Below are 25403 nucleotides of genomic sequence, written 5' to 3'. Positions count from 1 at the left end.
GAGGAAGAATTTTAGTCTTTAACTTAGTCCAGCCACGTTTCTTCCATTATTTGCCTAAACGAACATTAGGGAGGCTGTCCCCTGTCATATCTAGGGTCCTTTCATAATATTAAAGGTTTGCCAACTCAGCCCTAGCTTTTTCAGATACCACACCTGACTCTGTCCTGAGGTGGAGTCCCTGGAGATACAGTGGGACCTTGCTATCCATGGGATTGCCATCCACAGATTTAAGCATCCACGCTGTTGTATGCAAGCGGCTGCACGCACATCATGCCACCATTAGGGACAACAGGACTTGAGGTTATGTATTTTTTTGTATTTCTGGGTGGGTCCAGAATGGGTACCCTGTGAATACGAAGGTCCGACTACTGCTAACAAGTACCTCAAACACTTTTTCTGAGACCTCCAGGTCATTCAAGTTAGACTCAGTGAGCATGAACTGTTGACTGCACCGGTGTAAAAAGCATGGGGGATAGGAAAGCAATGAGAGCATGAAGGGAATGGAGAACCAGAGAGAAAGGTATAGAGAACAAGACCTTCTCAAGTGGGACCTGGAACAAAACACTGCAGTGTGGAGAGTTCAGGATTTCAGCTATCAGACAACCATGTGCCTTGACTTTATTAATTAAGGAAACAGGTGAGGTCTTACCCCACTAAATTGCTATACTTTGTCAATTCTTTCTTGCAGCTTTGTGGTGCCATTCTGGGTAGAAAAGTAGGATTTTTAATATGAACACTGGTAGATTCTTAGCTACTGGAGAACTGCATACAGTTGGGCAAAGCAAGTTGGAACTGTTTATAGGACCAAGGTATTCCTGGGAGAATTTCTTTTTCGAATGAAAGGAAGATGTAGAAAAGGTGGGTGGAGCAGCGACACTGCACCATGTACTACAGTGATGCCCCACTGGCACAGATATAAGTCTAGTAGGTTTTTCTCAGAATGTTTTGCATCTAACAACAATAACACTATATTTGAAATTCCATGTTTCTGTTCTACAGCAGAAATCACTGGGGTGCCAACACACCAGACTGCCCGGGCTTCTATTTAAATAAAGCAGGAGTCTTATCAGTTTTGGAACACATTCCCACCTGTGGTGTACTGCAGCTTTTTTTTAATATTGGTTTTCTGAGCATGCTCTTATTTCTGCTTCTAAATCACACAGATTTCAAATAAATTAATGAGCAAATGGCTCATAAAAATTGCATACACACTATTGTATTTTTATTTATTTATACACACACACATACATTCCCATAATATACATATGTATGTATATTATTTGTGTATGTGTCTGTGTGTATAAATTTGATGTGCCTTTTGAAGTTAGAGGGCATGAAATTACAGGAGAAGAATGGAGTTGGTGCTTGTAACTGTTCAAAGTTAAAATCGCTCCTGCCTCACGTCCTTGTCTTTTATATTTTAAATTTTAAATAGCATAGTAAACTTTTGTAGGTATGTAGCTAGAAACATTTATTTGTAACTACACACATCTAGTTGGTTACCATTTTTGCACGTGTGTCTCAAACCAAACATACACACATATAGAAACAGCAACACTATAATAAATTATCAACAATAAAATAATATAAAACATAATAAAAACAACAAACAGTTGGCAACAATTCAGATTGCAGTAGCAATTAGCTGTTAATAAATGATTGAGCAAATCATTTAATCTTAAATTTGGTCCCCAAATGTCAGAAAGTCTTTTGCTGAGGAGCCAGAATAAATGTGCCTAACAGCTGCTGGCAAACAGTGGGGTGGGGGGGAGCACTGGTGGAGGATCTCTCAGGAGAAAGGCAGATAGCACACAGTTAACACTTGATCACACACAAAACAAGATACATTGGTAATCATAAGAGACTGGAATACAAAAGCAAGAAACATACCAGAACAAAAGACTGTGGCAGAATTTGGCCTAGGGCCAGGAAGCCAACAGTTTGTTCACTGCAAACATATTCTTCAGGCAATCAAAGAGGTGTCTGTGCATGATGGTAAACACAGAAATGAGATGACATGATAGTCATGTTTAAACTTTTTAAAGGTTGTCATATTAAAGAAGGAACAAGCTTGTCTTTGGTTGCTCCAGAGAACAGGAAAAGGAGCAAAAGATTCAAACTACAGAAAGAGAGACTGCACTTAGGAATCTCTTTTTGGAAGAATGTTTTGATGGTAAGAGCTATTGAATCTTGTGATATACTGCCTAAGGGCGTGTTGGAGACTCCTTCTTTGAAGGTATTTTAACAGAGCCTGAACGATCATCAGTCAGGAGGTCTGTGCATTTCTGCATGACAGGGGGTTGGACTGGATGACCCTTGCAGCCTCTTCCTACTCTATGATTTAATGATAGACTACATAATTGGAAGCAGAAGATGGAAAAGTTCATTCTCTATGCAAAATCAAGACCAGAAGCAGATTGTGGCACAGACCATGAACTGCTGATATATACAGTGGAACCTTGCCTTATGTGGGGTGGGATCCAGAATGAATTCCACCTATGTTTGAGCCCCATTAGAATGAATGGGGCTCATGCACGTGGCGATGTGGCATGCACGTGCGGCAGGGAGAGGCAGGAAATATAAATAAATCTTCTTCTTCTTCTTTTTTGGTGGCAGCGGTGGGATGACAAAACCCAGTGGTGGGATGACAAAACCTGCCACAATAGGAAAATAGGTGGGGGAGTGGGATTCATAGGTCCTAATATGAGACTAAAGGTGTGTCAACTGAAAGACTCTGTTTGCAGTTTGGGAGTGGTCCTGAATCCATCACTCCAAAAGTCAGCTCAGATACATGTGACGCCAATTGCATCCCTTCCTAGAATTGGAGGGCCTAAAGATGGTAGTGTATGTGCTTGTAACCTCAAGGTTGGACTTCTGCAATGCTCTGTACATTGGGCTACCTTTGTATAAAATCTGGAACCTCCAATTGGTTCAGAATATGGCAGGTAGATTGAGATACATCCAGGAGTGATCATATTACACCGATCTTAACATCACTCCAGTGGTTGCCAATTAGTTTCCAGGCAAAGCATAAGTGTTGGTAACCTTTAAGTGTTGGTAACCTTTAAAGCCTTACAGATTTGGGTCCAGATTGTTCACAAGACTGCCTTCTCCCATACAATCTACTGAGGTCCTCGGGGAAATGTTTGCTCCAACCAGCCAGGACTAGACTGGCAACAGTTTCCCAGAGGACCTTTTTGTCTGCTTAGACTGTGGAATAACCTGCCAGAAGAGATACGACAGCTGAAAATGCTGAGGGCATTTAAAATAACTGAAAGACACATCTCTTCTTGCAGGTCTACCCAGTCAATTTTAAATCATAACTTATATATATATATATATAAAGAGAGTATTTTAATGGTTTTATAGCATTGCATTTTAACTATTGGTTTTATGTGTTTTCTTTCTTATTCTTTTTGAATTGTGGTTTGTATTGTAACATGTTGTACCCTGCCTCGAGCCTGGAGGAGAGGTGGGAAAGAAATACAATTATTATTATTATTATTATTATTATTATTATTATTATGATGTGCCAGTGCCCTCAGACAGTCCATGATTATTCACAACATCCCTATGAGATGCCAACAGATGAGTCAATATTAGATAGTATCACTAACACTGAATGTTAATTGTCAGCAATTATTTCCTACTTATTATATTTATTTTCAAAAAAGGAAAGGACAGCAGAAGAAAAACTAAAGACATACCAATAATACAAATATTAACTATTCATGTCACACTTTTAAGAATGTTTCCAAGTGCTCAACACATGTTATTCCAATAATCTTTACAATAAACCCAGAAAGTAGATCAATATTTCCATGTAGTTGCAGAAGTAAGTATTGTATGTCAACGAGACTGAAACTCAAAGATTGTGACTTGTTTAAAGATACCTCAGCAACAACTCACCACAACAATGAATTCACTGGGTTGCCATTATCACTCATTTTCAGCTTCTCAATACACAACTGTCAATATGACAACAACCTTGTTATCAAATTTAGTAGATGTGAAATGCTTTGAAAGCGTTATAACAGGGGTGGGAATATGGGTGGATGCAGGGAATATTTCTTGCCAAAACTAATCTGAGTACTAGTTTATAGGCTAAAGCACAGGGTGGGATGCATATACCTTGTTTTAGAGGAGAACTATTCCTCCTGAAGCATAGTTCTCTGAGGGCTGCAAAAAAGCCCTCAGTTGGGAGCACAGTACCTTGGTCTAGGGCTATAAATGTTAAGTATTAGCATAAATGAATCCTAACATGGATGTTTTAACATTTCCTCAAAGGCAGATTTAATCCATCCATCCCTGGATTCACTTAGGTGCAATTTCATTTGAATGTACTTTCAAAAGATATGCCTCAAATTAATGCTCCCATATACAGTTTAAAGAAATGCAATTGAAACTTCTCTTCTGATTCAAAGATTTCAAACTATATAATGACTATGACAATGTATACAGTGTATGACTATTAATCAGCGAGCTGTTGAAGATGCAGTTAAACAAGCTCTTCCATAAACCTTGTAGATAATAGCTCTGAAATTACGGGCATAAAGTCAGGCACAGCTTGATTAGAGCTGTTTGTGTATAATTATCTAGCACAACAATTATGAACAATTGTGAAGGCCCAATCTCAGTGGCAGTGAAACATTTACATTTCTAGAAGAGGGGGCACTGTTGTTGTTCTGTTAAGGGTTCTCTGTCATTGGTGGTAATCCTTCAGTGCATCCATGACGCTACTATGGCATACAATAGTTCCCCACTTACTGTCCATAAATTATCCAATTTTACTATTACTCAGGCCTGTGAGAATTTTTTGCAGCACAGATGAGATGTGTTCATGATTTAAGAGGATAATATTATGATTAAAGTTGAACCCAAAATGTCCAGGTAAGCCTCCCAGCCTTGAAAATGTTTGATTACTTTTTTTCACACTAAGTGAACACCTCCCCTTTTTGAGCAGGCCAGTTGGCCCCATTTTTCAAATTAATCTCTGATGTCAGTTGTGTGCAGAGAAATCTACAGTACAAATAAGGATGAGGGAGTAATTCCAACAGGTGTCAAACGTGTGTTTGAACAAGCTTGCATGGTGTTGATCAGAAAATATACACCTGACAATATCACAGGATTTGCAAAGGATCTGTATTTGGATCAGAAAATTCTGAATTAAAATAATTGGTACTGCTAGCAATATTGTCCCAGAATGCACATAGGCAAGAGAACCCCGATACTTTGTGTTTTTGGGTGATAGTCCCAGCTCATACTGAGCAACCATGGGGCCCTCAAGCCCTGGCCATTGCCTCATGTGAACAGAGTATATGTTACACTCAGGACAGAATCTAGAATCGTTTCCAACATGCGAAAGATAATGTGAAAAGGACAGTGATGCAGTTGGAGTTTGCCTATGGGTAATGTATGACTGGAGAGAAATGGGTATGTAATAGGACAGTGGCAAACAGGCCTGGTATCAATGCTGGATTGCTGGGACCCACGGGGCAGGTGTTTCTCACTGCAGTATCTTTTATCTTATATTAAACAACATTTTGTAATTAGGGCATGGTTGGCTGGACACGTCCACAGTTATAGATATTTGCTGTATTATTTTCATTTTAAAAATATCTCATCTTTTCCCATAACAAAATAGAGCTTTCCCCATTTCAGTGTACTCAGCAGCAGAAGCAAACTCTTTATTTCTATATGTGGGATACCTGTGCACATTCCCAGTTTTTGTTTGTTTTAAGAAGGGCTGGCAAGCATCTTCCCTAAAATATTTCAGTAATGCATAAGTCAACTATGATTCTATGATTCTAAGTCATGACAAAAAACCAAATGGCTGGGGCAGCGAGTAGAAAATGTTAGTTGGGTGCTTCATAGTGCAGACTGAAATGTAATATAACCTCAGTTGGAGTAAAAACATTATGTGTAGAGTTTAAAATTCTCTAGAGACCCCACTGGAAAGAGTACATTGGATATGGAAACCAGCATCATTATCTGTAACAAAGTTTATCACTTACTGTAACTCACAAATTAAACACTGTAAGCATTAATACTTTGGCAAAGGCAATCATTTAAATGAAGGAGTACATAATAAGTAGTAGATATCTTTATCTTGTTTTTCCTAGAAGAATAATAAGAGAGTATTGCAGGTTTCTGTTCTTCCATGACTTATAACAGTACTGAAGGCATGTGTTTCCAACCATCCATTTTATTCCGTTATAAAGAACAGTTACAAAGTCATGTTTAATAACTTCCTCTTCAGAAATGCATGCTCATTTCTTGGAAGCACATTATTAGGTATATGGTGAGACAAGATAAATGGTCTTTCTTTCTTGGATAAATTGTGTCTGGAAAGATTCCATGCATTTCAGATTACAACTGTGAGGGTGATGGAGAGGGGAGAAATTGGGTTGTGGAGGAATTATGAAAACTGTTTTGTGAATCTTAAATCTAATTTATCACAAATAGCGTTTGTTTCCCCATCATGGCATTGTCTTTTTGTAGTGTTGGGATTGCGTACTCCTGTAAGACAAGAAATGGTTCTTTCTTTACTCAGTCTGTCATCCTTTTACCTCTTTCATATAGTTCTTCAGTGCAATGGAGATTATTGGACAGGGAACGAAACATCGTTCTCCTGTCCTTTTGACATTTTCATAGTGTAATAACGAGAAGAGTTTCATATGATGCCATCCAGACATTATCCGGTCCAGAAAGCATTACTGACTGTGATTGCATGAAAGACTTTCAAATGACATTGTACAGATCCTGTCATTGTCCTGTCATTGAAGTGGTATTGCCCGAATGGGAGTTTGTATTAATGCAATGCCACTCATGGGATCACAGTCAAAGATGGGATAAGGACAGGGGAATGATCCTGCCCTTATCCCATCCCCATGTGATAATCTCCATTGTTTCTGTCACCTTTTTATTTGTACAAGGTAATGCAATGTGTTTTTTTTTTTATTTCTTGAATTTTGTGGAACAGGTCTTTTGGATTTTTGCACTGTTGTATTGATGAGTGTTGATGTAATATTTTTTATGTTTTTATAAGATTGTTATATGTATTGATTTTAATAGTCTGTAACCCCGCTTTGATCCACTGGGAGAGACAGGGAAACACAAATAAATTATTATTATTATTATTATTATTATTATTATTATTATTATTTTGTTCTTCCTATTTTCTTATTCCCTTTTATTTCTATCCATTTGTTATTATAAAAGTTCTCTTTGTCCCTGCGTACACATCACATTCAGGGTTCTGACCCCATTTCTGCCTCCTTTGATTCTCATCTGTCCTTAACTTCTTGCAGAGTTTCATATGTCATCCATTGAGACTTTTCTTTTTGGCTGCAGATAGGTTTTTTTAATTCTCCCCTGACAATGTCCCTGAACTACATATAGAATTAAACCCTTACTATTTCAAGTATACAATCCCTCCATCAGTTGTGTACGGGTAGCTCTTTTGAAGTTAAAAAAAACCCCTTTTACATACAAAGATAGGTTCAGAATTCCAGTAGATTATAATCTGATTTGCTACATGCATTTTAAAAATAACTCAACAAATTGTTTTTAATATGTTTTTCTACATCATTTGTTTTTACTTTTATTTCAACCAGTTTGGATTATTTACAGTGGGCCTTTGGTATCCACTGAGGTTTGGTTCCTGGACTCCCTGTAGATACCAACATCTGTGGATGCTCAAGTGCCATTAAATACAATGGAGCAGTAAAATGGTGTACCTTATATAAAATGGCAAAATCAAGCTTTGCTTTGGGGCGGGGGTATTTTCAAGTTGTAGGTTGTTGAATTCATGGATGCAAAATCTGTTGATATGGAGGGCTCACTGTATCTCTTGGCACATTCTTAATTAGCTTATTAATTTTAGTCAGTCTGTTTCAGAAGCAATCAGCTAAGAAATTATAAAATCTCATAAAACATCTACAAAGTTTTTGCAGTCTGAGCTTCTTATTCAGTTGCAACTCTTCATCCAGTGTTACATATCACTCCTGAAAACATCCGAAAAATATGTTCAAAAATTTGCAATGTGGAGCATGGTCTTTGGTTAAACTTCCTGCCCCCAACCACATCCAAACTCTGAGGAGGTATGCATGCAAGCTTTTCCTCCAATATAAACAGCAGGGGTAGGGTGGAGTGAATGGGGTGCATAGGCATGTCTATTTATTTTAAAAAATGAATTCGCACAACTGTATGGATTACATTTCAGTTAGTCTGGCCCTTGGTGTAAATATAATCCACTATTTTAAATGACAAAAAGTATACCCATATATTTATATAAAATGTATTTCTCATCCCCCCCCCCGAGAATTCTAGTTAGCATACAAGTTTCACTTGTCTACTACCATTTGTCATTTAACTTTATAATCCTGTAATCTAGCTAAATTTTGCAGTTTGAGCATACTCCTGGATCCAGCCCTAGTCTCAGAGGTGACTTTGAGCACATGTAGACAGTCAAAACTATGACATCTAGTCCTTGAGATGTCAGCTCTGGCTAGAGCGGCATTTGCCTTAGTTACTTTCATTAGGATTACTGTAACACACACTACATGGAGCTGTCTTTGAGAAGTGATCAGAAACATCAGCAAATGCAAAATGCTGTGGCCAGGCTGTCAAAGACCTGAAGGCCCTATAAGCCTTCAGGATTTTCAGGGAAGAAATAACACCTCGTTGAAATAGCTCCACCAGTCCATTTCTAGACACAATTCAAAGTGATGGTTATGACCTATAAAGCCCTGTATTGTTTGGTTCCAGACTATTTGAAAGACTGTATCTCTCTACCTAGGCCTGTCCAAGTTCTAAAATTTTGAGAGGAGTTCTTTCTTTTGGTCCCATCTCCATCACAGGTGTGCTTGTTAAACACATAGTAAAGAATCTTGTCAGTACTCTTTTTCTCATAGTACAGCTAACAGTTATTGTCTCTTGGAAGCATGACAGGCCTGGGTGAAATGTCATGGGCCATGCACAGTGAGGGTAAAGATCCACCTACCACTGGTGATTCTTTTATTTTACTGTTAGCCATGGCCATATAGTGCATGGATTATTTAGTCTTGGGTTTTGGATAATAGGGGAACCAGGATGTGGAGTTTAAGATGGGCAGTACTGGAACCTTGGAAAGTAGCTGAGTGAAAGCTATGTTAGCAGCTCTCTAGACAACTGCTGATTTTCAGGCATAATTTGATCAAGGCCATAAGGCTTCCTGGATGCGCAACTCTGGCCAATTATTTCACCCTTTAGACTTGCCTGGAACTGGTCTGTCAGGGCTGCCTCATTTCACTGCAGATCCTGACTCAAGACACAGAAGGCAGTAGTGCAGGTGACCATAGGTTCTCTGCCTTCGTGCAGGTGCTGAAAATGATGGTTGGCAACTGCAGCCTTCTGAGAATCTTCATAGGTTGACCATAACTCTGCTGTGAAGTCTGTATAGATTACCAATAGCAAACTGGCCTGCAAGGGGTTCTCCATTTGGTGGAAGGACCTGAAGGCAGACTGATCAAAACCCCCACCATGATATGGTTATTAGGAAAATCATCAGGGCAGAGTTGCACATAGAGCTCACACTACAAAGGCTGGAAACTTATCTGCAGCACCATTAAATTTTTCAAGTGGGGCAAAAGGACACTTATTTTTAGATCAAGTTGGAAATAATGGCTTTTTGGGCTTCTATGTAATTTTCTTGGGCCTGAAGAACAGCTATTGCAACAGTGTGTTGCTTCACCTGCTCTCTGAGTCTGGTTCTCCTGCAACACAGTCTCCATAGCCAATAGAGAACTGTAGGACTGCATACACACTGTCTTGCTCTTAACTGCAAACAAGGTTTGGAGGCCCAGAGTCAGCAAACTGTCCTCAGTCAGAAGCCAGGAATCAGTAACAACTGACAGAAGCAAAATGTTATCCAGTGTCAAGAAGCTGTTGTCAGTTAGAAGCGAAGATTCAGTAACCGCTGACAGAAGCAAAAGGTATTCAGTGCCAAGAAAGCCATTCATCAAAGTGAGAATTCCAAAGATTAAGCTGTAGCAGCTTTGCTAAACCATTCAGGGAATGTTAGACACACTTTCACAATGTAAGCTGTCAAGAGGAAGAAGGAGGTGGGTACTGAACAAGGTATCTGGTGTTTATAACTTCCTTTTATAGTTGGCATGTTCAACCAATGCCCAAATCCCAGGCAGTATTTAGGGACAGCATTCCACAGCTCTGCTCCGCCTGATGCCTTGACTGAAGACTCTCATTTCATCTGCGGGGAATGGTCTGGGTCAGCTGTCTGAGACTCCACCTTTCCCTAGGACTGGGAGGCCTCTCCTCCAGTTCCTCTTCCTGCTCTGAACCCAAACTGACCTGCTAGGTAGGAGAAGCACTTGGCTGGCTATCAGGTGTTTGCTGTGACTCCTTCCTTGGTAAGTCTTGGTAAGGTGGTGTGTGTGGTGGTGGTGGGGATGCGCAAAACAGAAGCATCACAGTGATCTCCTCCTCCTCCACCTCCTTTATTGAAATATTACTTGAACTTAATATAATATCAAACCCATGCCCCATTAATTCTTGGCCATCTTCTTATTTCTCTGTCATAAATCCTACTACCTTGTACTTCAAACTGCTGTAAAACTTACAAATAAAATATAATTTATGCTTAGTGCATAGCATGTATTGTTTCTGTACTTCTCAGAAGCACAATAGCAGAAAATGAGAAAATAAGTATATGAAACTTTAAACCATTCATTCTGACTATCGCAAGCAATGATAAACATGACTCTAGAGGGGCTGGTGTTCTTCAAATGAGGTTTAGGGTAACAGTAATTGACATTAGTGGAATTTTGAGCATAATAGGATATGGGTTGTTACATGAAGCCTCTAATACATAAAGAGTGATTCTACACTATTAATGATTCATTTTGATCTCACGGAATATTACTGTAATTATTATTTAGTGAGGATATTATCCCACAATTCTGCTTTTCTAAAACAAGAACAGACCAAATAACTGAGCCCATTAAGAATTTCTTCAAACAAAATGTCCCTAGTTGGAGCTTTAAAATAAAAGCAAATGCACTCTCCCCCCCCCCCCCCCCATAATACTTCTTGAGAAGTAGAATATAGCACATTCAGGAAACACCCACTGCCCATTAAGCAGTCTTTCATCTAAAAAGCCAATTAAAACAGGCTTTCTAGACAATCAGCTCATCACAAGATAGAAACTGATCCTGGGTTGTTCTGCTTTCAATTTCTGTAACCTGCATTTTTATTTTCTTAACCAGTACATTCTATGTAAGACACATTTTTCTCTTTAAAAAATTACAAGTCACATACACTTTAATTTTATTCAATGAAACTGATGCTGCAAAAGTTACTCTGAAGTTTCCATCTCTCAAGGAACAAGGGGAAATAATGCATAGCAGGGGTATGCAATGCATAATAATAATAATAATAATAATAATAATCATCCACTTAATCTTGAGGAATCCAAGTGGATTACAGCAATAAAACAAGATACAATTAAAAGAAAAAAGCATTAAAAGTTTCAAGATCCCCATCCCTCCCCCCAACCCATGACTCAGAGAGACAAACACAACTCAAGAGCACAGGACTCCATGAAATATGCCTTTTCTGTTGCCTTCCTGGCACTGTCAATCACTTGACAGGCCACATATGCAACAAGAACTATTCCACAGTACATCCGTTCTGTAACATCCAATAAATCTGAGGTGTCACAAGGAGGGGTGGCAACTATTCACTAGCTACTCCCTTCCCATAAGTGATCTGATTATTGTATGAGATATCCATGAAGCCTTCCAGCTATTGGCATCAGGCGCGCCTGGTTATTCATTCACAAGACAGTGGGTGGCTGGCACATACTCAGAAATCAGGTCCCTTACATAAAATAAAATGGTGTAGTATTTGTGGGCTGTAGGGAGATGCAGCTAGAGAGAGCAACTTCCAGCCTGCCTCCCACTGCCTTCCTTTATTACTGCCACGGCACAAGTCATCAGAAAGGTCACTCTATTTTTTATGCTCTTTTTTCTCTCTAATCACATCTCTCTGCAGCATCAGATCTCTCATGTCTCTATGCAGCCCACAAATATACACCATTTTATTTTATATAAGGGACCTGGTTACTGTATAACAGATCTCTAGCTATCCACCTCTATCAGGGTGGCACCCCAAGTCATTAATTCCATAAGGCAGATGTGGGTGGCTGACAAACATACCAAAATCCACATTTTTTTAAAAAATTCAAAATCCAAAACACATCCAGTCTCGAGCATTTTGGATAAAGGAGACTCAACCTGTAGTTAATTTCCCCCTCCTCACATAAATGTAATTGAATTAGATTTTAGTCAATTAATGATGAACTAAACGCTTTTCTACTAACCCCCTATCTCTAACAAGGAACATAACAAAATATATCATTATAACACCAATTATCACATGAGTAAAGGAGGTGGGTAAACAACTTTCCCTAAGCGAAAATAGGTGCCTTGCATTCTAAAATTAAACAGCAGCACATAACACCCAATTATTATTAATAAGGCAGAGTGAGCCTGAATTTTTTTAGTCGTTTTGTGATAGCTTAAAATGATCTCTCCGGACAGACTTTTATTCTTGTATTTAAAAAACCATTTACATGCTCTGATAAAGCTAGGTAATATAAGTATCCATTTTATGTTGTAAACTGGGCACTTCTAACTAGTTGCTATTTAGTTGCTATTTAGTGGGCAAAAGTAAAAAGCACTGCATTTAAAGATATAATTGCAATGATGACCAAAAGGTTCTAAATAGCGTCGTCCAAAATCATCTAAACTCATTGCCATTCTGAGAGCAAAAAGCTTATGTGTAAACTACATGTAAATTTCAAACTTTGTCAAAATTATCATTCTTCCTTCCCCCTTCTCTCTCTCTATAAAATCCAATTTATCAGTTCTGCAAATCACAATAATATGAATTTTTCCTATTTTCACTTAGTAGAAAATGACTTTCTGTGCACAATTTTGAAGGCACCATACCATGAGAACAGGGCATTTTTGAATCTCTATGCATTACCATGACCAACAACTGTATCCCATGTAGGGCTCACCTGTAGGAACAGTGAACCAAAATGGAATACATTTCAGACAATGTAAAGGTATTTTTAAAAACTGATTAATTTTACTTACAGGCTGCAGTAGGTATATCAAGGAGCACTCCTGAATAACTACGATGGGAAAAGGAGTTATCTTAGTTGCATGAAAGAGAGTCTCCACAGTTGCCATGATTTGGTCGAACCGACCTCCAAGTCCACCCAAAGTTATAATCACATCAATCTAAAAAACAACAGCAACAACAAATCAGTTAAGTATGCCAAATTTAGTGAAGTACACTCGTCCCTCCACACTCACTGCTTTGGCTTTTGCAGATTTGATTATTCACATTTTATTATGTTCTCTCTAGGGACATCTAGATCCTCCAGTGCAACTCTATGGTCATCTTTAACCAAAAGTCACACCGAAGGACCTAGATATTCCTAGAGAGAATACTCCACAAACTATTTGTGGCTCCTCTAGCACAATTCTATAGTCAATTTCTGGCAGATGTTGACCACAGAGTTGCACGGGAGGACCTAGAGATTCCTAGATAGGTTTTTGTTATTTGCAGTTTTTCCACATCCACGGGGGTCCTATGCCCCTACCCCAGTGAATTTGGAGCAACGAGTGTAGTTGCAAATATAACAGAGAGATTGTCTTTTGTGCTTTTCCTTCATATAAAATATCCAGATACAGTAGACCACAATGCATATGATTTAAAGCTGTATCCAACACTACAGAAATAATCCAGTTTGACACTACTTTAACTGCCATGACACAGTGCTATGGAATTCTAGGAATGGTAGTTTTATGAGACATTTAGCCTTCTCTATCTGAGAGTTCTGGTACCACAACAAACTACAGTGCGCCCGCGTCATACGCGGATATAATATATGCGGCTTTCAGCATATAGTATATGAAAGCCACGCGGGAGCGCATGAGGCGGCATTTCCCATTTAGATTAATGGGGTGTGTGCTCATAGCGTGCGTGCCACTGCACCACTGTGCTGCCGCCACATTAACGAGCCCCATTACTTTCAATGGGGCTCGAGCATACGTGTTTTTTTTTTACACTGGGGGATCCCGCATAAAAAAAGGGCGCACTGTACAAATCCTAGAATTCTACAGCATTGAGCCATGGTAATTAAAATAGTATCAAACTGGATTATTTCTGCAGTGTGGATGCAGTTTAAGGGGGCATTTCTGCAAGCCTTTGCAGAAAGATCCAACCAGATAGATAAAAAGCCAGTTCAGAATGTTCAACCATACTAGTGTGTCCAAGAAACAGAAACCAGAATGAGGCAAACCCGACTGGAGGAGGTTAGGTTTTCCCATAGCTGAAATAATCAGGACAGAGGATACATTTAGCCTAATCTGAAATATTCTTCTGAGTCCAGCCTTTAGGTTTCCCTCGTACAGGTGAATGGCTGCCAAAAGTGCTGTACAGCATTTGGAGGTATTTTTGCCATGAAGGCCCAGATCTTTACTGCTTGATATTGGGAGGCTCAGCTTTCAACAGGCACTGAACTGCAAGGCGATTCAATGAGTTTCTGAGTTGAGAGCATGCAGAGATGCAACAAACTCTGACAGTCTCCAGATACTTGTAGCATCCTAGTACAGTCACTTCTCCTTTCTTGCAGACGTGAGATCTTCATTATTGATTATTCAAGGAGAGGCAACCTCTGTTATTCTCAATGGGGGCGTTATTCTCAATGGGGCTCTTGAATATACTGTATGTTTTTGTGGGTGGTGGTGGTCTGGAACAGATCTCCCACGAAAACAGAGGGCCAACTGTACTTTCTATTTCTACATACATTAATTATGTACCTGTATTTTTTTAATGAAAGACAAGAGAATCATCTATGTATACTGAACTCTACAAAAGCAGTTTTTGGGAGAGGCAGATCACTATTAGAATGTGCTTAAAAGCTAGAAAGACATGGACTCAATTAATTTATTAAACTAACTAACCCAATATATTTGGAGAACTTAATAGTAAGCTACTATATTAAGAAAACAAACACAAAAATATATAAAAAAGAGAAAGAAAGAGAGAAAACATCTTGAGTTTAAGGCTATAAAATATAGATTCACATTAAACAATTAATAAATTCAGGAAATAATTTCAGTAAGATTTACAGAAGGAATCTAATACCTTGGCTAAAAATATTGATAAGCTCTCAGAAGACATGAGAGATATGAAAAAAGAACTGGAGGAAATTAAATGTAAAACAACCGTGTTGGAGAAAAGACAATTAAAATAGAAAGAGACAACTCTTAAGAAGCTAAAAATTTGCTGAGTCATGAACTTCGTTATAGGGAAAGATGCATTAATTTTCAAAGCCTCCCAGAAAAGACTTATGAACAATTATTTGAAAGAATCATATCAAAATTTATGAATATGGCTAAAGAATTACTGGACTCTCATATAGAGAAAATATTTAGATTGAACTCCAAAATAGCAAAAGAAAAAAAATTACTATGGTATATTATAATCATCTTTATAGGAACAAGAATAAAGGATAAACAAATTGTCAGGGAAAACCCCATGATAGAAGAAAATCAAATACTGTACAGATCTTTAAAGATTTCAGAAATTCTGAGAAACAGAGAAAAATACAAGTTCCTTACACTAAACAAATAGAATATTCAATATAAATGGTAAAAAATAGAAAGATCAATTCAGTGGATAAGGCAAAAGAATTTTACAAAAGATAAATACAAGAAGGAAAGAAGAGGATGATGAAGATGATGAAGATAAAGATACAGAAAGACCTTCCAAAATCAATATTTATGAAGATTTGGAAGACAAAACATCAGGAATTCTGAAAACACAACTGGAAAGAGGAAATGACAAAGAAAAAAAAAAGATTGATTTCAAGATCTGTCAGACCTAGAATCAGACCAAGAGCCAAAAGAACAGTCAGAGGAGGAAGAAGAAGATGAAGAGAGACCATCAAACAAAACAACGAGTAGATAACAATATAATGCATATCAAGAACAACATTAGAATGAAATACAAAATACGCTCATGGGACGTAAAAGGTCTAAATAATAAATTTAAAAGAAGACAGATCTTTCATATGTTAGAAAAAGTCAAATATGATTAAAAGATAAAAGATAAAAATTAAAGAAAAAGAAATAAAGTACATCCAAAATACAAAAAAGGGCCAGATATTTTATTCAACAGCAGATAAAAGAAAAGGTGGGGTGGCAACATACAGAAATAAGAAATATACAGCAAGAAAAATTTGTAAAGACTCAGAGGGTAGATACGTAATTGTGGAAATTTGCTTATTAGGGGAAAAAAGGGACACTAATTAACATATATGCCCCAGGTGAAAAAAAGAAGGTTTCTTTGGAAAACTAAAGAGATTTTGAGAAACAAAAGAGCAACGATAATATAATCTTTGCAGGGGACTTCAATGGGGTAGTTCTACCAGAAAGGGACAGATCATCTAAAAGAAAATCTAAAAAATTACAGGGCAAATTACTAAACTCATTTTTTTTTTACTTAATAGAAGATTTATCATTAATAGATGTATGGCCCCATTTGTAAGACAACACACAAGGATTTACATTCTATTCCCAACCACACCAGACACCATCAAGAATAGATATGTTCTTTGTCTCAACATATTTAATAAAAGATATGCAAAAAATGGAAATCAGTCCTAAACAGCCATTGGATCACAACTCAATTGAATAAGCTTTAAAAGAACAAATAATAGATGGAAATTAAATGAATATATTCTGCAGCAAGATAATATGTAGAAAAGCTGAAGGCTGTCTGTACAGCCCCAATAATGATTAAAAAATGAGCTTTAAAAAAAAAAAGCCAGAAAGATATACAGAGAGAGCACTAAGGAAGGCTATGGAAGGGGAGGAGGTATGCATTTATATTTATTTTGGCATAGTTCCAATGGGATTTTGGGACTAGGCATTTTTAAAAGGTTCATAGGCGGGTTATAAACCGCCATAAAGTACGCGCTCTGCGTGTACTAGGGTTAGGAAGGGACGTATCAGGGTTAGGAAGGTTCTTGCCTTCCTGACGGCCCTTCCTTCCAGTACGCACAGAGCGCGTACTTTATGGCGGCACCTATCCACATGGGCGCTGCCATTTTGACGTCTTGGACGCTGTGCGTCCAGACGTGTCGCAGCAGAAGTGACGCCGCGAGGGCACGCTCCGCCCCTCGCGGCGCCACTTCTGCATTTCGAAAAGGAGCGCCATTTCGGCGCTCCTTTTTCGCTGCGCTGGGAAGCCTCACGGTCTGGCCACTGGGGCTTCCCTACGCAGCGAATGGCGGCGGCGGGAAAATGGCCCCTTGAGGGCCGTTTGTAACCCGCCATAGATATTTTCTGGAAGATTTGAAGCAAGTAAGGAAAGTGGCATCACAGAAATACTGTCAGAGGCATAAAAGTTGGCATGAAGTGCATAATTTTTCTGGGAGCAGAAGGCCTTCAACTGGCAATACTGGGCAAGCAAAGGTCACAGGCAAGGTATCCCAGAATCTGATCTGTGTTAATGACATTCCAAATCTTTAGCTTGAAGTGTCTGGCTGCATCACTCTGCTTAATGGCAGGATTGTCTCTGGAAAGAAAAGGTATGGATTTTGATAATAAATACAAGACATTTCAGCAGGACCTGGACAGAAAGCCGGTGTAGGGGTTTATGGGAGGGCATATTATAGACAAAGCTAAGAGAAATGTCAAAAATTTTGGCAGCAGTGCAGTGGGTGGTTTGAACTGATCAAGATAAATAAAGGAAGACCTGGGAGATGACTACTTTAGCCAAGTTGAGAGATAATCTGGTTTCAGGCTAGCATTTTTTTGTTGAAAGAATAAAAAGGAAATTTGTTAAAGTGAAGGACAAAATAATTTGAGTATATTAATTAATAATTTGTGATAATGATGAGAGTTTTGTCAGTTATAATATAGTGCCCTTTTGAGAAAAGGGTGGGTGTATCTGTAACAAGCTATAATCATAGTGAAGAAAAACTGATAATACATTAAAAACAAAGAAACATTAACACAGCTTTCAAATTCTATTTCCTACTGGGACTAATGGAAGGGACAATTAGTTTTAAATAGTTTAGAAGCTTGTTAAATAATATGCTTCCTTGCTAATTGATGCAGCAATCATTTCTCATGCTTGTGTGGATACTCCATACAGAAGGTATTAATTGTATCATTTCAGAAATATGTACTGATGTTTAACACAGAAAACAAACAGAGACAAAGACAGCTAAAAGAACAGTGTATGTGAAAAGAAATTTTGATCTATTGCCTAAATCCAATTTTATCCCATTTAAATCCTAAATCCCGAAATTTTGGAACGTGAGGTAAAAGCAGCACTCAAAGCAATAGAGAAAAATAAAGCACCAGGAACAGATGGCATACCAAAAGAAGTACTACAATCCACAAAGACAGAATCAAGTCCAGTCCTAACCAAAATTTGCCAACAAATATGGAAAAGAAAACAGTGGCCAACAGATTGGAAGTGATTAATATACATTCCCATCCATGATACAAAAGACTGCAGTAACTACAGGATCATTGCACTAATTTCCCATGCAAGCAAAGGCATGCTCAAATGTCTGCAGCAAAGATTCCTACCATATAGGGAGTGAGAAATCCCAAAGATGTGAGCTGGATTCAGAAAAGGAAGAGACACTAGGAACCACATAGCAAACATAAGATGGATAATGGAAAGCACCAGAGAATTCGAAAAATAAATTTACATGTTCTTCATTGACTACAGCATAACATTTGATCACCTAAACCGGGAACAGTAATGGAATGCTCTCAAAGAAATGTGAGTCCCACTACACCTAATTGTCCTAATGCATAACTTGTATTCAGGACAAGAGGCTTCCATCAGAACTGAATATGAGGAAACAGAATGGCTCCCAATCAGCAAAGGGGTCAAGCAAGACTGCATCCTATCATCCTATCTATTGAAGCTGTACGCTGAAAATATCATATGCAGAACATGCTTAGTCTTAGAGTATGGAGGAGTGAAGATCAGAGGAAGGAACATTAACAAACTAAGATATGCGGATGATACAATGCTATAGATGAAACAAACAAAGACCTGGAACGATTACAGAAGATCAAGAAGGAAAATGCCAAGGTAGGATTAATGTTTCCATAAGTTGGAGGGCCCATAAGGGTCTCCATAAGTTGGAAACAACTTAAAGGCACACAACAACAAAACTTGGACATTAAGAGGGCCACAATAAAAAGTCAATGGAAGGAGATTTTTCTGTTTTCTTGCTTGTTATTTACCTGTGGGAGTGGCTCTATAGTATCAAAGGTCTCTAGCAAATGTAGCAAATGACCATTCTAAACCAGAATAACCTTTTTATGTTCTGTCAGCATAACAGTTTGTATGTAGAGACTTCTTGGACAGGTACAGAAACCAAACAACCTTAATGGAAAAAGATTATTTATGCAGCAAATCTCCATATATCAGGTCATTCAGGCAGTCTTCCTCTTTCCTCTTGAAATGTTACTATTCTTTGTTCACTTTCTGTTGAATTTTTATTTCTTTTTCAATTTTTATTTATTTATTTATTAGCAAAATTTCTATGTCTTGTGCATATGTGTATGTGCCTTCAAGTTGCGTGCTGACTTGTAGTGACCCTGTGAATTTCATAGTGTTTTCTTAAACAAGGAATACTCAGAGATGCTTTTGCCAGTTCTTTCCTTTGAGGTACAGCCTACAGCACCTATAGCATAAACTTCTCTGATAGCTAATAATAAATAAATGTAAAAAAAAATTAAATAAACAATATAAAATTGTGAAATAATAAATAGCTAAATCACCGAAAAATGAAACCAGCAGCAACAGAATTAAAACTCAGAAGACCATACACATTAAAAGGTCTTAGGTTCTTTAAAAAGCTTGGCTGAACAAAAAGGTCTTCATCTGGTGCTGCAGATATTGTATTATTCATACCTTAATTTTTGATGTTTAAGTTTTCTATTCATTGTTTTATTAGTTTTTCTGGACATTTTTAGGGCATCCTTATTTTATCATATATTATTTCACCTATGACACTACTAGGACAACTGATTCAATCCCCTATTCATAGAATCATAGAGTTGGTAGAGACCACAAGGGCCATCCAGTCCAACCAGTTCCATGCAGGAACTCACAATCAAAGCATCCCCGACAGACGGCCATCCAGCCTCTCTTTAAAGACCTCCAGGGAAGGAGACTCCACTACTCTCCGAGGGAATGTGTTCCACTGTCGAACAGCCCTTACTGTCAGGAAGGTCTTCCTAATGTTGAGGTGGAATCTCTTTTCCTGTAGCTTGCATCCATTGTTCTGGGTCCTGTTCTCTGGAGCAGCAGAAAACAAGCTAGCTCCTTCCTCAATATGACATCCCTTCAAATATTTAAATGGGGCTAACATATCTCTTGTCTGAACCATTCTGTGTCCTTTTAAAGATGGTCTAACTTTCAGTTACATTTGTAAATAAATTATTGAGGGGCTAAATGCTCTCTGTGCAATCAAGTTCCTTAAAGGAGATGAAAAAATTGTGACTTTGAAGCCACTTGTTTCCACTATGTCCTTTCACCAAGACAATTGAACTTTACTGATTCCCTCAATATTCCAAAGGTTTGAGAGAAAATTGCTTTCTTATTGCTCTGTCTTGGCTGTGGGTCTAGAAGACCTACATTAAAGCTCTTAGCCTTTGGTTATCCCAGCAAACTGGTATGCATAATCAGAAGCATGTTGCACTACAGCTTACAACTCTCCTCTCCTTTGGGAACAAAAGCTTTCAAGAGGATAGGTTTTACTTTGTTACGGTATCCAAAATGATATCCTTCAATCAATTTCATTCTCACCTCACCAATTCCATTAATCTTTACATGATATTGTTCTAGGTCACTTGATGTCTTCACAGAGGATTGCTCTTTTCTTTTCATGTCTCTTTGCCTCAGTTTTTATGATGGTATTTTTCTAACCTGAACCAACTTTATTGTATTATGGGGGAGGATTTGTTAGGATACAGTGATGAAATACAGCAGTGAGCTATGTTATTCATTACAAATGGCATAGTCTGCAATGAAACTCAAGAGTGAAGAATGGTTCCATGGCTAAATTCCCTAAATTTGGCTGTAAAATACATACTGTCAACTATTAGAAATAAGTGTTTAGCACACGAGGCAACTGTGCTTGGTGAATTCTGACTTTGGCCTGGACCTACTGCATGAATTTATTTTGTTAATATGCCACCTTTCTCCCGGTGTGGGACTCAAGGCGGCTCACAAAAGGAAATTGATAGTGTAATTTAAAAAAACACAATTAAAATAGTCACAATTAAAACAATATAAAAATATTTAAAAACAGAAAAGTTAACAAAATAAACAAAACATGTGTAAATAAGAAGCTATAAGAACTATTCCTTCAGATTCCATGGCCAACCAGTAACAACTAAAAACCAGAAAGATGTCAGAATTCCACAGTTGCAGCACCGTGATAAATAGTTAGATGTATTTATGTTTATCTCTCTGTGTGGAGTTTATCACACTACCAAGATTCCACAGGAAAATGGGAGTTAAACGTGAATATAACGTGATATAACGTGAAGATAACCTGGAAATGCCCCGAGTTTATCATATGATGTTGCAGTTAATGTGAAATAACACCAAGTTAATCCGAACACAAAGTGGAGGAAACCAGTAGCTTTTTAAAGTCGGAACAAACCAAATTTAAAAAGCTGCTGGTTTCCTTCGCATTAACTGTGGATTAACTTCACATTATTTCGTTTTAGTAGCAATTATGTGATAAATTTTCCGAATTTGCAAGTTCTGTTTAAATTCAAATTTAACTTAACTCTTGTTTAACTCCTGTTTTATTGCGGGATTTCGCTAATGTGATAAAGCTCTGTGTGCATGAGAGAGAACTTCTTCAATCTACACAATGGAGGACCAAGAAAAGAGGTAGGAGGGTGTTGTTATTTTCAAAAACAAGAAAATCATATGGGACATATGAAGGGCATAGGTGGGGCTGCAGACCTGTGAGACATGCATCACTACAGCACACTTGTGTTTTGCTATTTCTTTAAAAAGTTGTTATAAAAGGGCACATGCACAAAGTTTACCAGTCACCATCAATTATGGCTGCCAATTCACTTCTGTTCTGAATTCAAGGTGTTGATGATGGCATTCTAAGCCCTAAATGGCTAGGGACATCAATACTTGAAGGAGTGACTCTTCCTATATATACCTTCCAGAGTGGCCCTCCCTCACTAGTGGGAGTGACACGTCATGTCGAGACATGGGAGAGGGCCTTCTTGGCTGTGGCATTCTATTTATGGAATGCCTAATTTTGGAGTATCGTAGAGTCTCCTTCTTTGAAGGTCTTTAAACAGAGGCTGGTTGGTCATCTGTCGGAGGTGCTTTCATTGTGTCTTCCTGCATGGCAGGGGGTTGGACGTCATGGCCCTTGAGGTGTCTTCCAACTCTATGATTGTATGGAGGCTAGTCTGGTGATAATGTTGATTTCTTTCATGCTCCAAATTAAACCATGGCCTAACCTCTGTTTTATTGTACATGTACATGGCCATATTATGCTCTCTCATTTTGTTGGTATTTTTCATTTGAGGATATTTTTGATATGTTTTTATCCTATTTAAATTATTTTGTTTTTAGCTGAAATTGCTTTAAATTGTTTATATTGTGTAATTGTACACCAGCTTGAGATCCTACGGCAGAAGATGAGATAAAAATAATCTAATAAATAAATAATATATAAAATAATTATGTGTGTGTAACCTTCAGCACCAGAGTGAGAAAAGAGAAACATGGGAGCCAGCACGATTATTCTGGCATTGCACTGATGGTATCTTTTTCAAGTAGGGGAAAAGTGTTTTTCACAGGGGATAAAGGGTTTTTTTTTTGTTGGAGAAACATCTTAATATGTGTAAAGTAGGAGTGGAGAACATTTTGCCCTCCAGCTGTTATTAGACTCCACCAGTCCTAGCCAACATAAACAGTGATAAGGAATGATGGGAGGTGGAGTCCTACAACATCTGGAGGTCCACATGTTATCTGCCTGTATTGTAAATGTTGTTAGGCTTAACCTCCTCACTTGACACAGTTTTTATTTGAATAAACACATCATCATGTAAAGTGAGTACAGTAATATTCTTTTAAGGTACAGTGCACCATGGAGATAGAAAATGAGTGAAGTATCAAATGAAAGGACAGAACACGTAGATTTTAGGAGTTTCTCAATGAACATCCAAAAAATCAACAATAGAGCATATAAACCATGTCAATTTTAGGAATGCCTGCCTTAAAATCAACAGTGATTTAATGTGAATATAGAATACATATATTTTTGAACCATCCAAAGCAAATTGCTGAGAGCTTTAGCTTCCAATAAGTTGTCATTAGTAACTGCAGCAGCATTAAGGAATATTTATCACCATGCCACCATCTTGGATGTTTTTTTAAAACCCCCAAAATAAAACCTGTCAGCTTTTGAAGCCCAGGAATAGGACTATGTGCTCTTGGTGACAAAGGCTGGAGTAGAAAAGAAACCAGGAAGCAGTCTCATAATACTGTTCAATTGCTCAGATGCATGAGGAAATATTATCCGTGTGTGAAAGTGGTAGGTGAACAGTGGGTCCAAGCAACGTGTGTATATGGCTATCACATACGAATAGTGTGAACAAATGTGTGTGTATGTGAATATGAGAGTGTGAGAGAATGGAAAAATATCAGAGAAGTTATTGGGCATAAAACTTGCAGATGTAACATTACGTAGTAAATGTTTGCTTGTGCGAATATGTGGGGCACAGGAACTAAGAAGACTTTAAGAACTAATTCTAAACTATTTCACTCTCAAAGACTTCCACCATGAGACCAACTAAACTGGAGTGTCCTCAGGGGAAACATAATGTAAGGCAGACACTCTGTCTTTTGTCAAAGTTCATTCTAAATTTGCTGCTTGCTTCATTTCCCTAAGGATCTTGAAGTCCTAGCATTATATTACTTCTTAGTATAGTTGCATGAAAATATAATTGTAACTTGAAATACCCTGCACCTTTTCTGTAATGTCAAAGGCTTTTGAACTGTCACCAAAGATATTTTCCGAGGCTCTAAATTTAGACTAACCTGGCTTTTGTCTGCAAAGCAACATACCACAAAGTTCTTGTCAACCTTTAGGACCACTGAGCTATTGCACATGTTGAATCAGGAATGAAAGGACCTACAGTCACATCCACTATAGTTAAGGCAAATGAAAGCGAGAGAAAGAGGAACACACACACATATACAGAGAGAGAGAGAGAGAGACTGCTTGCTCCCATGGTAGAATTTAATGGCACTGATTAAAAATTTTCCCTGTAACATTTCTGAACTGTCTTGACCAATTAATGAAAACCATTGATCTGTACAGTACAAACTGACAGACATAGCAAACTAGTCAAAAAGTGACACTAGGACAGTTACAAACCGCCCTACCAGGTGTGCAATTCCCTACCATGGGAGGCGATCCACCTCTCGCAATCTTTTCACCACCAGGCAAAGACCTTCCTATTAGTATGGGCATTTCGGGATTAACTGATTGCAGGGGGTCACGTTTCATGGGGCGTGTACTGTATTTTTCACTTTATTGTTATATTTTAAAATAATTTTACCCTTTTGTAATTTAATAGCATTTTAATATAACTTGAGAGTTAATAAGGTTTTTAACATTTTTATTGGAGTTTTAGCTTTCTCTTGTTTTAATATTTTTGTAAGCTGCCTTGGGGGACAGGGAAAATATATATAAAGTTAAATAAAATAAAATAATAAGCTAGGATAACTGTCCAAGAAAGAGAGCTCTGGATGAAACTGTTAATGGGATAACTGCTCACATAGCTCCAATTAAAAGGTACATAACAGCTGGGATTCTGAGAGGACTATGTTAGAATAAAAATGGTTGCAGAAATGGTTTTGCTTTCTGCCTAAGTGTGTGGGAAGGGACATTTTTGCTATGTCTGAAAAATCTGATCAGGAGGACTTTAAACTGAGTTATATTGGGGAGGGATTCCTCAGGGCTGGAGTTCATCAAGTGCTGGAAAAAAATAGACTTTTATACAGCGAACAAGGCAAATAATACAAGAGCCCAACAATGGGAGGAAAAAACCTGAAATATTCATAGCCAGCTAGGAGGAATGGCCCACGGTCTAAGGTTCCAATCCCACTATTGTTTAAATTGGATCGTGTCAAATCACGATTGGGTTTAAACCACTATCTGGAATCGATTCCTAAGGGGGGGGGGCATAGTTTTCCCTCATTTAACCCGTGTCTAAAAGGAGCTGGGTTATCCT

At 38.0% G+C, this 25403-nt stretch overlaps 1 protein-coding gene across 5 annotated transcripts in view; it reads right to left on the bottom strand.

Annotated features, from left to right (window-relative positions):
• Window positions 1–25403, bottom strand: part of TPK1 (thiamin pyrophosphokinase 1) — a 388541-nt gene that overhangs the window by 126081 nt on the left and 237057 nt on the right. For all 5 annotated transcript variants that reach the window (XM_089532522.1, XM_089532521.1, XM_089532523.1 and 2 more), the window contains one exon: window positions 13161–13307. In XM_089532522.1, coding sequence (XP_089388648.1) covers window positions 13161–13307 — 147 coding nt within the window. The remainder of the gene's footprint in view (window positions 1–13160; window positions 13308–25403) is intronic.

Source organism: Sceloporus occidentalis, unplaced genomic scaffold (assembly GCF_023333645.1).
Source record: "Sceloporus occidentalis isolate IW3139 unplaced genomic scaffold, rSceOcc1.0.p SCAF_7, whole genome shotgun sequence".
NCBI lineage: Eukaryota > Metazoa > Chordata > Lepidosauria > Squamata > Phrynosomatidae > Sceloporus > Sceloporus occidentalis.
The sequence above is the reverse complement of the archived record's forward strand: the minus strand, read 5'-3'. Positions and strand labels throughout refer to the sequence as shown.